The 15,841-nt window shown below is 43.3% G+C and overlaps 1 protein-coding gene across 1 annotated transcript; it reads left to right on the top strand.

Moving 5' to 3' along the window:
- Positions 1-5,034: 5,034 nt before the first annotated feature.
- LOC107119010 lies at positions 5,035-15,544 on the top strand. The gene is made up of 3 exons (XM_015421434.1): positions 5,035-5,059; positions 8,408-8,617; positions 14,975-15,544. Exons 1-3 carry the CDS (start codon positions 5,035-5,037, stop codon positions 15,340-15,342), a joined length of 603 nt encoding a protein of 200 aa, XP_015276920.1. The 3' UTR covers positions 15,343-15,544.
- Positions 15,545-15,841: the final 297 nt, after the last annotated feature.

The following is a 15,841-nucleotide window of genomic DNA, read 5'->3' as shown; positions in this document are numbered from 1 at the left end:
AGGAAAAAGTGGGGAAAATACCTTAATTAGTCTATTGTGAGCCAAATCTGCATGGGCACAAAGAGCCTGGGTGAGGCAACATGATTAACGTACTTTAATTAGGGTAAAGTGAGCCAGACCTGCATGGACACAAAAGTTTGGGTGAGTCAAGATAGCTCCTGAAACAGGGTGCAGGACAAATTATTGACTTGAATGCCCTTCTTGAAGAAGTAAAAAAGGGAAAGTGAAGAACCAGGCATTGGTAAATGAAACAGCAACTTCCTTGGGCTGGGCGGACACCTCTGGGGTAGCTCAGGATATTGAGTGATGTCTCCAGGATTGAAAAGTTTTTTGTTATTGAGAATGAATGCCACTGGGCTGGGGGAGATTGCACTCAATCAATTTCTAATTCCAGCACACACTTCATCTACTTTTCTGGGATTTTCCATTGTGACGGTTGTACCCAGGTACCTTTATGAGACTTCTCAAGTTTCAGACCCCCTTGGCATTTAGGCTGTAAAATGGGATGCCTATTAAAACAACTAAGTCCAAAATAAGAGGGGGTACCTACTACCTAAGGGGTTTTGACTGAAGGACAGTACAGGGTCCTTACAACATGATGACAACTTCTCTTAAAATGAAAGTGCTGTTGCATTTTCAAAACAGAAAAATCAAATATGGGTGTCTATGTTGTGTATGTACAACACTTACTTCCTATTCTAATGGGAGAAATGAAATCCTCTCCTCAATTCCTTAGCTTACTGAAGATGATAATTAGGCTATTCTTCTGCTGTGATTCCACTGTAGTAATGATGAGAAGGCATTCTGCATATACTCAGAGGCCTCCTGGTTTCTTATTGGTTCACACAATCTCAGGCTGATATTTGGCATTGTTGAAATTAGGTTCTGGAGCAAGAATCTTAAAATACTTTTTGAAAGGTCATGGTTATTGCTCAAGGATTGCTCTGACATCTCCAAATGTGAGGATCAATATTGCAATTATATTTAGAAAATCAGAATTCAGTCTTGTACAAGTGGTAACTCCCAATACAAGTCATAAGTATGTTGTACTCTTTACAGAGGGAGGCCCTGAATACACAGCACTCAAGACAATATCATCGGGACATCAGAGAAGGTAAGAATCTGAATAGTATATGATTATTTCATTTCTCTTTGTTTTATAAATGATCTAGAAGATAATTATTCAGCTCAAACAAAGCCACACCAAGGCTGGGGTCAGACATACAGTTCGATCCACTGTTTCCCCACCTCTAATTCTGTAACAGAGAATCCTGATCAGACTCATCCCTTTTATCACTCTTCAAAGCACTTTTACCTTATCCTTGAGTGATCAGACAGAGAGTGAGTCAGGGAGTCAGCCTGGTGGCCATTTTTAAAGTGCTTCCTTTGAGCATGCCCACAAGCACTGATGAGCCTGCTGGGATATGTAGTTCACTGCTGTCCTCCCACTCTAAACTTTTCAGTGAAGAAGAAGAGGAGGAGGAGGAGGAGGAGGAGATTGGATTTATAGCCCGGCCTTCACTTGGAGTCTCAGAGTGGCTTACACACTCCTTTCCCCCCCACACACACAACAGACACCCTGTGAGGTAGGTGGGGCTGAGAGAGCTCTGACAGAAACTGCTCTTTTCAAGAACCTCTGACAGAACTATGGCTTGCCCAAGATCATCCAGCAGCTGTGAGTGGAGGAGTGGGGAATCAAACCTGGTTCTCCCAGAGTCCATGCACTTAACCATTACACCAAACTTCCCCAAAGCACAGAAAAAAGCTGAAGTACAGAGGGGTCTTCTTTGAAAGTTTTTTTAAAGAAAACAAAGTTCTGAGCAGCCTCTGTGGGAGAGGGAGGGAGAGAGAGAGAGGTGCGAATTTGTAGGTATGTGCACACAGCTAACTAGTAAAAAAAAGACCTGCCTGATGGCTTGGGTGTGCAACAGAGCAATCAGACAACAGGAAATCCATTTTGGAACCAGCTCAGATCAACAGGACCAAACTTTCACAGGTATCAAAGAAACACACAGTAATGGGACTCAGACAACTGGGGCATGACAGAGAGATGAGCCTGTCTGATCATGCATTTTAAAGTCATAAGTGAACAGCAACAGCAGTGGACCAAACTGCACATCTGATCACAGCCCAAATATACTCCAGCTTCAGTTGGACAGTAGAATCTAGCTATTTTCAGTTAAAATTAAATAATAATGGATTTAATGATTCTTTACCCCTAAATGGGGACTTTTCCATGGGAGGAAATGAGTCCTGCCCACTCAACACCTACTTCCACTGTCATGTCTTTGATGGTGTTGGACTCACTGGGGACAGGCCCAGGGGTGACTACCAGAAACTCACTGTCCGCACAACTTGCCCTAGTCTGGCAGTCGCACACAACTCAGCCCAGCCTGGCCCAGCTTGGTGACAGCCACCGTGCAAGCAAGCCCAGCCCACTACACACTCCATCAAGACTTTTAATAGACAGATGCTGCTAGGGAAGGAATGAAAGCTGAAGACAGATAAATGCGCAGATAGTTACATTGGCTGGTGGGTTGGAAGGAGAGAAAGAAGCAGGCCTGGCAGCAGTAGCCTCACTGTGCTACTCTGCCTGGTGCCTGGCAACCATCACACAACAGAGACCCACCCAGTGGCCAAGACTACTGCACAACTGGGACTGGCCCCTTGCTGGTGGCCATTGCACCATTCAGCCAGATTTTTCCCATGGAGAGACTGCCAGGGGTAGAAAGGGGGAAAAGCTGAAGACCAGGGGGCTTAGTGGGTGGGAAGAGGAAAAGGAAGCAGGAAAAGGGTCGAGGTCTTTCACATGGGAGCAGCCAGGGAAGGGAAAGAGGAAATAGTGGGGGAGGGTGATACAAGGATGCCCCCACAAGTCTTTATGGGTCCTCCATTTCTTTAGATGTATGTTATCATATCAGAAAACAGGATCAGAATGTTTATCTTACTCCAAAACAGAGTAGAATTAAAAGTTGCTCCACCTTTGTCAAAGAAGAAAAAAACTGGAAGTGGTTTTTGTTCCAGAAACAATATACTTCTGAATGTCCTCAGAATAAGTTTGGCAGAAGACATGTATATTAAGATCATGCTTTGTACAGGGGAAAAAAATCTGAATAGACTTTTTCTTTATTTGCACTTATTTTTCTTTCTTTCCTCTCTGTCTTTTAAAAAAAGGACAAACAAGAACCCTCTCTGACATCTGCTGGAAATACTACCAGAAAATGGGTCAAAAATTCCATTGCTTAGAAAGATGCAATTAGATTCTGTAGCTTTGAAAAAATATACTGTAGTCCCAAACTGTGTTGTCATGGAACCACTAGTCTGATCTTTCAGCTGGATAACACTGAGTAGGGCTCCCATGGTTATCCTGATGAAACTTTCTGGATATGATGGCTGCAATTTTCCCCCCCCCTCTGACTTAAGGGATTTAGAGTGTTTCCATTAAAGTCAATAGGCACTGAAGTTTCATGGGATGTATTTGAAAACCTCAGCCTACATAGCCATCACACCCCTCCCCCCAATGAAGACATGAGAAACATTATATTGGTTAAACTTGGTTTTATTAAATTCACTCAGCTTTCAAGTGTGAGTTGCAACTAAGGTAGCACACTCGCTATCACCTTTTGAGCAATACCACCTGGCTCCAAACATGGCCAGTGTTACTGCTGTCTGTTTTTCACTAAACGCATATATCAACCACATCAAGCACTGTGAAGCATCAGCCCTCTCTCACAATGTGCTGCACAACACCCCTGGTTAGGGCCTGACCAATCACAAGACGAGTTCTATCTATAACACCACGCCCCAAGAATAACATGAAGCAAGCAAAAATGGTCCCTTCCTTGGTAGGTCCCTAATAGCAACCAGTAAATCCCATTTTGGTGCAAATAGAAAGGTGGGTGGATCAGCTGCACACACAGCGAGTATCTGCATGGAATGTAGAGCCTACTTATGAGCTTCTCTTTGAAGCCTCTTCCTTCCCTTTCATGCTACATTTGAGTTAGGGGCTTGGCACAATGGCCTCCATTTCTCAAGCCAACCCTTTTTTTTTTTTAAACCCCCGGAGGGGTATTTTTTATGTTTTCAATAAGACTACAAACTACAAAGAAAAATGTAGGAAGGGGAACTACAAATATGGATAAAGGGAAGAAACCCACACTAACTAAACCCACACTAACAAGAGTGGGAGACCCCCTTTATGTTAACCTTAATATTAGTATTAAAAGAGTTAGTAAAACAATATACTTGTAGAGTTCTTGTTTTTCACATTGTTCTATATTAGTAAATTAGTTATTATGAGAGAACTTTCTGAGCATCTTCTTTATTTCAAAGAGCCATTTATCAGAGTCCTTCTGCCCTTACTTCGGCTTTCTGTCTAAAAACATATACAGTTTTCATTGCTCCCACACCCGCTTCTACAGCAGAGTCCTCATCCATTCCCGAGGCAGCTGAGTCACTTGACTTAGTTTCTTCCTCTTTAGAGTCTTCCCCCGATCCCAGCTGGCGTTTCTAGAATTCCTTGGCTTTGAAGATGGAGTCTATCTTCTCCCTTCTATCGTTGATTTTAAAGATGACACCTTCAGGAATCGCCCACCTGTAATATACCGTTTGTTTGAAGAAAAGTAATTAACTCCTTGTAGCTCTTTCTCTTCTGACGAATTTCAAATGGAATGTCTTTTAAAGTCTTGATAATTGTATTCCCAAATTTCAGTGGAGTTGCTGAAGTTGCCTTTAATATAGCATCTCTGGTCTGTCTTCTTGCAAATCTCACCACAATCTCTCCAGGCAGGCTATTTTTTTTTAATATAATTGGAGTAAGCCCTATAAGCTGTCTCCATGTCTTTTATTATTTCCTCTGCTTCTCAAGCCAAACCTTGAATGAATTTCTCAGTGCATAACTGGAGAGAAGCCAATGGTCAGTAGTAGAACATATGCTTGCCATGCAGAAGGTCATACATTTAGTAATTGACATCTCCAGTTAAAGTAGTACGTGATGAGAAAGACCTTGACCTATGATCCAGGAGAGCTTGACCTATGATCCAGAAGAGCCATGCAGAAGGTAATACATTTAGTCATTGACATCTCCAGTTAAAGTAGTTCGTGATGAGAAAGACCTTGACCTATGATCCAGGAGAGCTGTAGACCAGAGGTGTCAAACTCATTTGTTATGAGGGCTGGATCTGACATAAATGTCACTATGTTGGGCCTGGCCATGTGTGCCATAAAATATAACATGAGGTACCGGAGATATAAACTTTATAAAAATGATTTCAGATGCTGAATGGCAATAGCAAGCTTGATTGGATTAGGTGTAATATGCAGAGGGATAGTAGGCATGGAGATATCGGCACTGGTAATGAGACAGGAAACCTAGGTCTCAATTTGCTCCAGGAGGATTCAGTCTAGGAGGATGCAAAGAATACATAACTCTAAAGATACAAGCAATGATTTACAAAAGCTCATATCCTACCAATGCCTGCTTTGTCATTTGGCATCTTAAATCACTTCACTCTCCAAGATAAAAAGATGGATGGACTCACATTCTAGCTGTATCTGAAGACGTGAGCAGTGACTCATGAAAGCTTATGCCCTGCCACAAATGTTATTTATTTATTTACTTACTTATGTGTGTATGTATGTATGTATGTATTTTTGGGATTTTTATTCTGCCCTCCCCAAACAGGCTCAGGGCAGATCACAACAAATCAAGTCAAAGACTCATTACAATAAAATCACATTAAAATCATAAAAACAATAAACAATTAAATTGGTAGCAGCAATATAAATCTATTGGGGCCACAAGGTGAAATCAGATGGGCCCTTTTAGCAGGTTGGGAACTAAAGCAGGGAGGCCAACTGAGGTGGATGCTCGCCGCCTCAACCAAAGGCCTGGTGAAATAGCTCTGTTTTGCAGGCCCTGTGGAATGATAAAAGGTCCTGCAGGGCCCTGATCTCCAGTGGGAGCTGATTCCACCAGGCCAGAGCCAGGGCAGAATAAACCCTGGCCCTGGTCGAGGCTAAATGGACATCCTTTGGGCTGGGGGTAACCAGTAAATGTTGGTCCTGTGAGTGCAAGGCTCTTTGGGACACATATGGGAAGAAGCAGTCCTTCAGATATGTTGGTCCCAGGCCATGTAAGGCTTTGAAGGTTAGTACCAACACCTTGAAATGGTCCCAATACTCAACTGGTAGCCAGTGCAAGTGGCACAATACTAGCCAAATGCATACCTGAACAGGCGATGCCATCAGCAGGCGTGCCACCACATTCTGGACTAGTTGGAGTTTCCGGATCAGTCTCAGGGGCAAGCCTGTGTAAAGCAAGTTACAATAATCAAGTCTGGCAGTGACCATTGCATGGGTCACTGTAGCCAGGTTGTGGGGGGAGAGGTAAGGGGCCAATTGCCTGATCTGCCGGAGATGGGAAAAGGCAGACCTGGCAACTGCAGTGACCTGGGCCTCCATCGAAAATGAGGCATCCAGGATCACCCCCAAGCGCCTTATCTTCTGGAACAGCACAAGTAGCACACCATCCAGGGTGGGCAACCCAATCCCTGTCCTAACTCCCCCTTGACTCAGGTATAGAACCTCTGTCTTTGTTGGATTGAGTTTCAACCAGCTGTGCTGCAACCAAGCAGCCACGGCCTCCAAGGCCCCAGTCAGAATCTCTGGTGTGGAGTCTGGGCAGCCGTCCACTAACAGATACAGTTGGGTATCATCTGCATATCGATGACACCCCAACCCAAACCCCAGGACCAACTGGGTGAGGGGGCACATGTAGATGTTAAACAACATTGGCAAGAGGATCGCCCCCTGCAGCACACCACATTCAAGTGGGTGTCGCAGGGAAATCCTCTTACCAAGTGCCACCCTCTGTCCCCGACCCTGTCATTAAGGCACTACTAGAGTCTTGCTCCCTTCCACTAATAAAGGTTGCAAGCTGTACTGTTATGTTTCCCTCCCTCCCTCCCTCCCTTTTTTCATATCAGCCATAGCAGCAGCCCTGGAGGATGAAGCAGGAGAGAACAATTCGGGAAGCTTTTCTCTGATGCACATGGGCATGGTCTCTGTTTCCTTCTCCCCTCCCTTTCCCTCAGCCTTAGCAGCAGCCCTGAAGGACAAAGCAAGAGAAAGCAATTTGGGAAGCTTTTCTCTGGTGCACACAGGTGCGGTCTCCCTTTCCTTCCCCCCTCCCTTCCTCCCCAAAAGAGGAAGAGGAGATCTCCACCATTGGAGGGAAGACAGGCTTGGCAACACAGCAGCAGCAGCAGCCTGGGAGGAAGAAGCAGGAGTGAGGCAATTGCTCATGGGCCAGATACCAGCCCTGCAGGGGGTGGTTCCATCCTGTAGGCTGCATGTTTGACACCCCTGCTGTAGACAGTACTGACCTTCATGGACCAATGGTCTGATTCCATATAAGGAAGCTACATATGTTCTTTGTTCAACGAATCAGTGTTGAGGTCCACAGAATATTATGCAGGTTTGAGCCCATGCCATACTTATTAGCAAGTGTACAGCTTTAACAAATGGCTATTAAAACAGATAGAACATTAGACTAGCAAATAATTTTTTTAAAAATATTTTTTTAGTGACACAATCAAGGCCCATTTTTTCTGTGTGGAAGTACATGTATTAGCCTCATCCTCAGGATGCACTTATTTAACTATTTTCGATACTTTTGTTGGAAATGTATGTGTTTACAAGGTCTGACAATCCAGTCATTATAGGGTTAACTTGTTTACCTAGTATTGCTATTGTTTAGACTGACCTGGAAGGGATACCTGGCACAGAGTCAATGGGATTAACCCGGGAAAAGGTGTGATACAGATTGGTTGTTTGTTTTCGGGTGACTTCCTTTCTAGGGGTCGAGAAGGACAGATTCTCCATTATCTCTGTGTTAGTGTGTGACTATGTTTTGAGAAGTAAGCAGTAGAAAATGTAGCTGTTAGATGTTCTGTTATTTTGTAGGTTCCCTGTATACCTTTTACCCTTAGAAATAAAGGTTTTTAAAAGCAAAGTAATCTCTTCTTTCCAATAGAGCAAGATCCATTGATACTCTGAGTGTTTTAAATACTTTTGACTATTTTCCAACAACTTTCAGGTATTGGCTCCCTTGTATTGTGATTTCTGCATCTCTCTTTTCCTGATTTTTACTTACAGGCAGGTTGTTGTGAGCCAGCGTGGTGTAGTGGTCAAACAGAGGCTGACTCTAAACTGAAGAACTGGGTTTGATTCTCCACTCCTCCACATGAAGCCTGCTGGGTGACCTTGAGCCAGTCACAGTTCTCTTAGAACTTTCTCAGTCCCACCTACCTCACAAAGATCCTGTTGTGGGGTGAGGAAGGCAATTGTAAGCGATAGAGAAAAGCAGGGTTTAAAAACCTATTTTTCTTTTTTTCCATCTTTCTAGATCTCACCTGCAAAGGGGAGACCCTCTCATTTAAATGTGTCAATGTGCCTGAGGTTGACACAATATTTGCTGACATTGCCAAGACTTTCAACAAGAGTCAGGAGGATTATTGGGCTATCCAGAAAGCCATCCAGAGCCTGAAAGAGAGTTATTCCTGTTCATCGGCATGCAATCTTTCTGTATGCATAGAGAAGATACAGCAGGAAAACAGTAAGTTGTCGGGGAAAATAAAGTCAAAACAGATCTAGCACTGTAATAGACAAGTTTTAAATCATCAATTCAGCCTTAGGACTCTGTGTATGCATATAGTTGGAAAACAATTCATGCCTTGCTTCCCTGACACAGGGTTACCTGGCTTGCACTGAAAGGGATTCTGCGGTGGGGAGAGAATTTGCACTGTACTCGAAGAGTTTCTGCAATAGATACATATGCCTGCCTCACCTATCATAACAAGGGCATTTTGGTAATCAATATATATGAGCACATTAAGCTTTCTTATACTGAGTCAAACCATTGTTTTGTCTTACTTAACCAACATCATGTACAGGAAACACAACTAAAATACTAATAGGGTTTAAAGGTCTGATGACTTATCACTACTATCAAATATTTTGCAACCTGCAAAGTCATTTGTTGTTCTTTGTCACATAGCAGCAATCCCAAAATGTTGGCCTCCACAGAAATAATATTCTTTCCAATAAAAGGAACTATCAACTCATTTCTAGCATATAGAAACCAAGAACATTCAAAGACAATATGATCAATAGTTTCAGTCTATATATCTACTAGAGACATGTGGCTCCCATCTGCAGATGCCTAAATTTGCAGATCAGGGCCACATGGATGCTAAACAAGTTTTTCTTTAAACTTGGGGGACCCCTCAGGTTTGCAGAAGAAGCCAAAACCAAAATTAAAATATATAGGGGGGTTAAATCCCCTCAATGCATTTGTGTTATCTGTGCATGCACAGACAACGCTGTTAACAGAACAGATGCCAGAAATGGCTCTGAGTCCAGCTTTAGCATCAAAGGATGGTGGCAGCTGCTCTGGGCTGGGCCATGGCCACAGAAGTTGCTGGCAGCTGCTCCAGGCCTGGCAGCAGTGGTGGAGGACACCGGCAGTTGCTTCAGCCCAACTGTAGTGGCAGATGATACTGGTAGCTGCTCCAGCCAGGCTGCAGTGGCACAGGGTACCAGCTGCTGCCTGGGCCCAGCAGCAGTGGGGGAGGATGCCAGCAGCCGCTCTAGCCCAACTGTGGAAGATGCCAGGCTCAGTAGTAGGCAGTGGGACCTGCACCTGTGCCAGGTTTGTTGGTGATGGGGGCATATTGAATTCCTCCCTGTGAGTTTTCTGCCCCCCACTGAGTGTGGGGATTGGCAGCAATAGGGAGAAGGATTCCCAACTGCAGTGCAAATATTGCAGATCTCCACTTGTTTTCTCTAATCCACAGGCACATAATCTATCAGAGAACAATATACCAAAGTATCTTCTGCTGAAAGTACTTTGCTGAAGGAAAGGCATTCAGTCAGGCCAGTGTAAAAGCCCTTTTCTCTCTTGGTGTAGTCAAAATTTGAAAATGCTCTGGGATCTTCAATGGAGAGCGTATTCCAGTAGTGTTACCCAAATCACTTCTACATGTGCAGCCCCTGTAGCTAGCAAAAACATCTGTTCACATATATTGTGGGGTATTAGTTACCGAGATTACCGAGATTACCAAGATTCTTTACTTTGTGTATACTGGCGTTGAGATTCAGACCAAATCTCAGAAGAAATGGAAGGGAATAAGCTTCTTAAAGAGGGAAATAAATTTATTGAATTAACAGAAAGAGAACCAAGTTAAATCAGGTAGATAAAAATAGAGGCACTACAAAAAAGAAATGAATGCATATGTGATTCTTAAATATACTTTATTAGATTTTTAGGACATACAGGGGTAAGGGGAGAAAGGGAAACAAAGCAATAAATCTTCTGCATATAGCTCTTCTCCGCATATCATTTCACATTACAAAAGGATAGAATGTGAAATTTTAAAAGTTCATAAAGGCTTCTTCATACTATATTATCAAAAAGTTCATATCTTTGTATTTCTTTCTTATCTAATCATAAAAAAGAAGTCCATAGTCCAATAAAAGCTTCTTCCATTTACCCTTTTAAGAGCAAAGTAAGTTTGTCCATTTTCGCACTCTCCATAGTCTTCATTATTAGGTCTTGTTCAGTGGGTATTGTTGGAAGTTTCCAAGAAGTTGCAAATGAAATTCTAGCTGCTGTTACCACATGAATTATAAAATATCTTTGATTTTTGTCAAAATAATCTGGTATACAATTCAATAAAAACAATTCTGGTAGACAAGGTAGAAAATTCTGGTAGAAAACTGTTTGTATAAATGTATGCACACATACCCTGGAGGTTCCGTGGAGGTCCCATGGGGGTTCCGTGGGAAGGGAGAGGTGCTGATCACAGGACGATCCTGCGCGCAACAAAGAAGCGTGCGGTGCGGCAAACTGTTTTTCCCCCCCGTGTATACCAAAAATGCGCATGCTCCGTTGGGTGCTGGTGCGCATCCACGGATACTTGAAGAAAAACACCCGTGTTTGCAAGGGGACATGGGCGGGCGCCGGATGCCACCAGAAACGTGATCAGACGCCCACCCTTGCCCCACAGTTTCCGGAAACTAGTACCTCCGATGTACTAGTTTTTTGCCGCACTTCTTCGGCAGGAAGCCTCGGTTGAGCCACGGAAGCGCTACGCTTCCCAGATGTGCCGGTGAGATCGCGCCCGGAAACTCTGCCTGTCTTCCGTCTCTCTAGCGTGGCTAATGTTCCGTGTGACCGCAGCCTATGACTGGCAGCAGCTTTCCAGGATCTCATACAGAAGTCTTTCAAATCACCTGTTGCCTGACTCTTTCAAAAAAAACCTGGAAATGCATACAAAACAGATGTTGTACTATTGAGGCCACCTCCATAGCCTGCAAGGAATCACACGGATAATAAATCCTCACTAGATCTCTCCCTGATCCACTTCCTGCCCTCCAGGGTGCCATAAACCCTTAGAAGCATGAGCAGCCCAATTTCCTAATCCACCCTTGTTTCCCTTTTCCCACTGTTTCACTGACACTGAAAGGGTCCTCAGAATTCATGCCTTCTTGAACATGTTCAGTTCTTATCAGGCTACAGGTGGGTCAGTGTGGGGAAAGGTGTGTGCCTAGCCTGCCAAGTAATATCTTTCTGCATATCATGGAAGCCTTACTGCAAATGATTGTTCCTATTCATTGGTGCTCTTGTGTGAACTTTTCAACTTTACCTCATGTAAATTACCCATTGCCATTCATGTTACACTAGAGTTCAAATCTGTCCACTACTTCTTAAAAACAACTTATTGAGACTGAGAGGGGGAAAGATCATGGGGTCATAGTGGACAGCTCAATGAAAGTGTCAACCCAGGGTGCTGCTATAGCGAAAAAGGCAAACTCTATGTTAGAGATTATTAGGAAAGTGCTTGAACATAACATGGCCAATATTATAATGCCCCTGTATAGACCTATGGTGTGGCCACTTTTGGAATACTGTGTACAGTTCTGGTCACCATATCTCAAAAAGGACACCACAGAAATGGGAAAATACAGAAGAGGGCAACCAAGATTATTAGTGGGTTGAAGCACCTTCCCTATGAGGAAAGGCTGAAGAGTCTGAGGGTGATTTCCCACAAGCACTGCTCCATGCTCACTCCTCCCTTTTGCCCCTATGGTACGTGTCAATTTCACACAAGCTGCTGCGCTGCCACATTTTGCCCCACAGCTTCACACGATTTTCCCCGCATCTACTCAATCCTCAAAAAACAGGATTGAGTAGACGCGGGGGAAATTGCACGAAGCTGTGGGGCAAAATGCGGCAGCGCAGCAGCTTGTGTGAAATTGACATGTACCATTGGGCCAAAGAGAAGAGTGAGCGCGGAGCAGCACTTGTTGGAAATCACCCCGAGACTTTTCAGTTTAGAAAAGAGACGACTGAGGGGGGACACAATAGAGGTTTATAAAATTATGCATGGGTTGGAGAGAGCTGACAAAGATAATTTTTTCTCCCTCCCTCAAAATACTAGAACTTGAGGGCATCCAATGAAACTGATGAGCAGTAGGTTCAGCATGGACAAAAGGAAATACTACTTTACACAGCGAGTGATTAAAATGTGGAATTTTCTGCCAAATGATGTAGTGATTGCCATAGGAATAAACAACTTTAAAGGGGGATTAGATAGATTCATGGAGGATAATTCTATCAATGGCTACTAGCCATGGTGACTGAGGGGAAAATCCACATTCAGAAGCACTAATCCTCTGAATCCCAGAGCCAGGAGGCAACATCAGGGAAATGCCTCTACCTCTATGCCTTCTTGTAAACCATCCAGAGGAACTGGTTTGCCACTGTGTGAAGTAGGATGCTGGACTAGATGGACCACTGGTCTGATCCGGCAGGGCTCTTCTTATGTTCTTATGACCATATCCGACAAACATGGAACCCACTGGGAGTGATGTGACTCAAGGCACAGCACAATATACCTGCTATGTGAAGCCCCTCCAAGCAGATGGCTGTAAAGCAGGTTTGTTAAGGAATGCCTATATAAATCAGACCTGGAGAATTGCAGATTGTGGAAGCAACTCGTCACAACTGTGTGATCTTTGTGACCACAATTCTGGACTCTGCCTGCTTCCTGTGACCAAAGGACCCTCAACTCTGCTTTTTCAACCTGCCTGAACCTTGCTGATCAACTACCTTGAATTGCCTTGACTCTGCTTTCCTAACAACCCATGAACTCTGACTGCTGCAAAACTGGTATTTGACCCCTGGACTGGACTGTGATCTAGCTCTGTTGCCTTATTCTGCCTGTATTCCAGGACACTTGCATTAGAGGGCACAAACCATAAGCCCAAGTGTCAAAGGCCATAGCTTAGGTGTTCTCTATGTTGCTGTCTATTTCAATATAAGCATATCATAGTCAAGGCCCTCAGCCTGTCAGTATAGAAGCTAGTTTTGTTTTCCGGGCATCTAGATCAATTATAGTTTTTTGGCCAAGCAACATCAGGTGATAATGACACCCAATCAGGACACACTCTTGCTGGAATCCCCTAAAAATTACCTCATTACTCTTGATTTCCCTCCTCCCATCCTGTATGCTGCAGGTTCTCATGAGAAGGTAATTAATGCATTTCCAGCTCTGGCCTTGAAGATGATAAAGGCTATATAGGCCGAGATACCAATTAGTAACACCTGTGGAATGTTATGAGCCCACTACCATTCATGCTAACTTGGGGGGGGGGCAGGGGTGCTTTGCCTCACAGCAGGATATTATTTTTAATCATTTTATTTCTGCCAAATTGCAGTTAATTACGCTCTGGATTTTTTCCCCATATAGGTTAAAGTCCGTACCAAGTATAAAACTTCCCTTTCTATAGGGTTCAGATAGAGTGAAGTTGCTGTCCCTTGCATGATCTGTTGGTTGGCATCACTGGCTACTAGACACATTTGAAATGCTACTTAAATGTATTTTGAATGTTGCTCACAGTGTGCTGTTCTCTGGTAGAAATGAAAGCTGGGGAGTCAAGATGGCAAATGTGATTTCTAACTCACAACACAAGCTTAGTTCTTTAAATGGTTTGGATGAGGCCCAGTGACACTAGTGAAAATTTACAAAATCTGCAATTGTGCTGCTGTTACATTGTGTTGTGTTAGCCTTTCTACCACATGTGCCACTATGAAAGTTTAAAGCTGGGGGATCTCCATATGTGGAAATTCAGAGGTTTCCTTTCATGACTGGATTAATTCAACTTCCTGATTTTCTGCCTCAGTAAGTAAATCATCAAGATGCCAAGGTTTTAGGTTTTCTTTTTTTCTGTAGGATAACTTCCTGATTGGGTTGCACACTACCGTGGAAAGTGCTATCCAGTAGGCCCTTGTATTCTTTTCCAGCTCCTTAGATTTTGCCTTCCTGAGTATTGCTTCTTCACATGTCTTTAAATCCAATCCTTCCTATGTAATGTCAGCCTTTCAAACTCATGCCAAAAAAGCTCAACAAAGTGCTCTTCAGAAAGAAGAGCCAAGCATTTGTGAACCCAACAATAAGACAGACAAGAGAGCAATGTGAAAGGAGATTAGATCAGAATTCATTAGAGAGACTTATCCAATACCTGATAGTTTTGTGCTAAATGAGTAACAGGAAAAAGCCATGGGATTATGGGTCAAATTTACCCAAGTGGCTTCCCTGAAGAGCATGCCAGTGGGACTGTACCAGGGATTTAGTTTTTACAAGCAAGTGGCATGGATAATCTTGGCTTAATATTGTCAAATGACTCTATTACGTCACACAGGGCACACATATATATGCATGCATACAACTCTGTCACTGATAAGCAAAGTGGAAATAATCAGATTTCATGGCACTGTGATAGCTTTGACAGCTAGCTTCTCTAAGGAGCTTTGTTGCTTCAAGGGTTTGGCTTTGTTAAGATGAAAAAAAATTAGCTCCCTCTCTTGGATTCACACCAGTGGGGTCTTAATCATTGCTTTGTCTTACAGGTGATTGTGGTGTGCAGGTGCACATGGAGGGGTATAGGTTTTGGCTGACTGCAAAGAGGAAAGAGGTGCCTAAGAAACTGAAACAAGCTCTGCAGCAGGTGGGGGAGCTGAACCGTGCCACCATAGGCGTCCTCAGTACAAAAACACAACTCCAGGAAATGATCTGCTCAGTGCTCCAAAGGCAGGATAAGATGGCAGAGAGAGCAAGAGATGAAAACTGCGAGTACCTGGATTGGATCCGTTTACAAGGAAACCTGAGAGAAAATATTGAGAAAATAAATCTGGTCAAAAAGCACTCAAAGAAATATGTGGAAGAAGCTAATCATGTGCTGAGCGAAATGTCCAAGTCAGCAGACCTGACCGTGTAAAAATAGTTGAGAATGAACTTGTCCTTCCACAAACAATGAATTAAGGGGCTTGTGCTGGAAAATATCTTTGGGTAATTTTGATGTACTGGCTATATAGAAATTAAAACCAACATCAAGATTTTTGGGACAACAAGCTGATAATAATCACATCGGCAAAACAGTGAAAAGAAAAGAAAATCACAAAGTGTTGTCACATCTTGATTACCCAGAAAACCATAAGTATCTCCACTTAATAGCTTTTAGTGGTTATTAAGTGGCAAGTATCATAATCAGTTCTAGACAGATGACAGTTTTCATTCTGGATCACATCTGCCTTTAGCAATTAATATACTTACTCAGAAGGCAGCTTCCAAACCTATTTTCTAATTAGCTGATCTGAATTTACAAGAGACAACCAGTCTAATCCGTCCAATTTATTGGGCCACCATGAAAATGCCACCTTTCAGAACTGCTGTTTTGGGAGAAGGTGCTTTTTCCCAGGTGCAGGGGCTGTCAGTCA

The sequence above is a fragment of the Gekko japonicus genome, unplaced genomic scaffold (assembly GCF_001447785.1).
Source record: "Gekko japonicus isolate JY-2015 unplaced genomic scaffold, Gekko_japonicus_V1.1 scaffold809, whole genome shotgun sequence".
NCBI classification, from domain to species: domain Eukaryota; kingdom Metazoa; phylum Chordata; class Lepidosauria; order Squamata; family Gekkonidae; genus Gekko; species Gekko japonicus.
The sequence above is the reverse complement of the archived record's forward strand: the minus strand, read 5'-3'. Positions and strand labels throughout refer to the sequence as shown.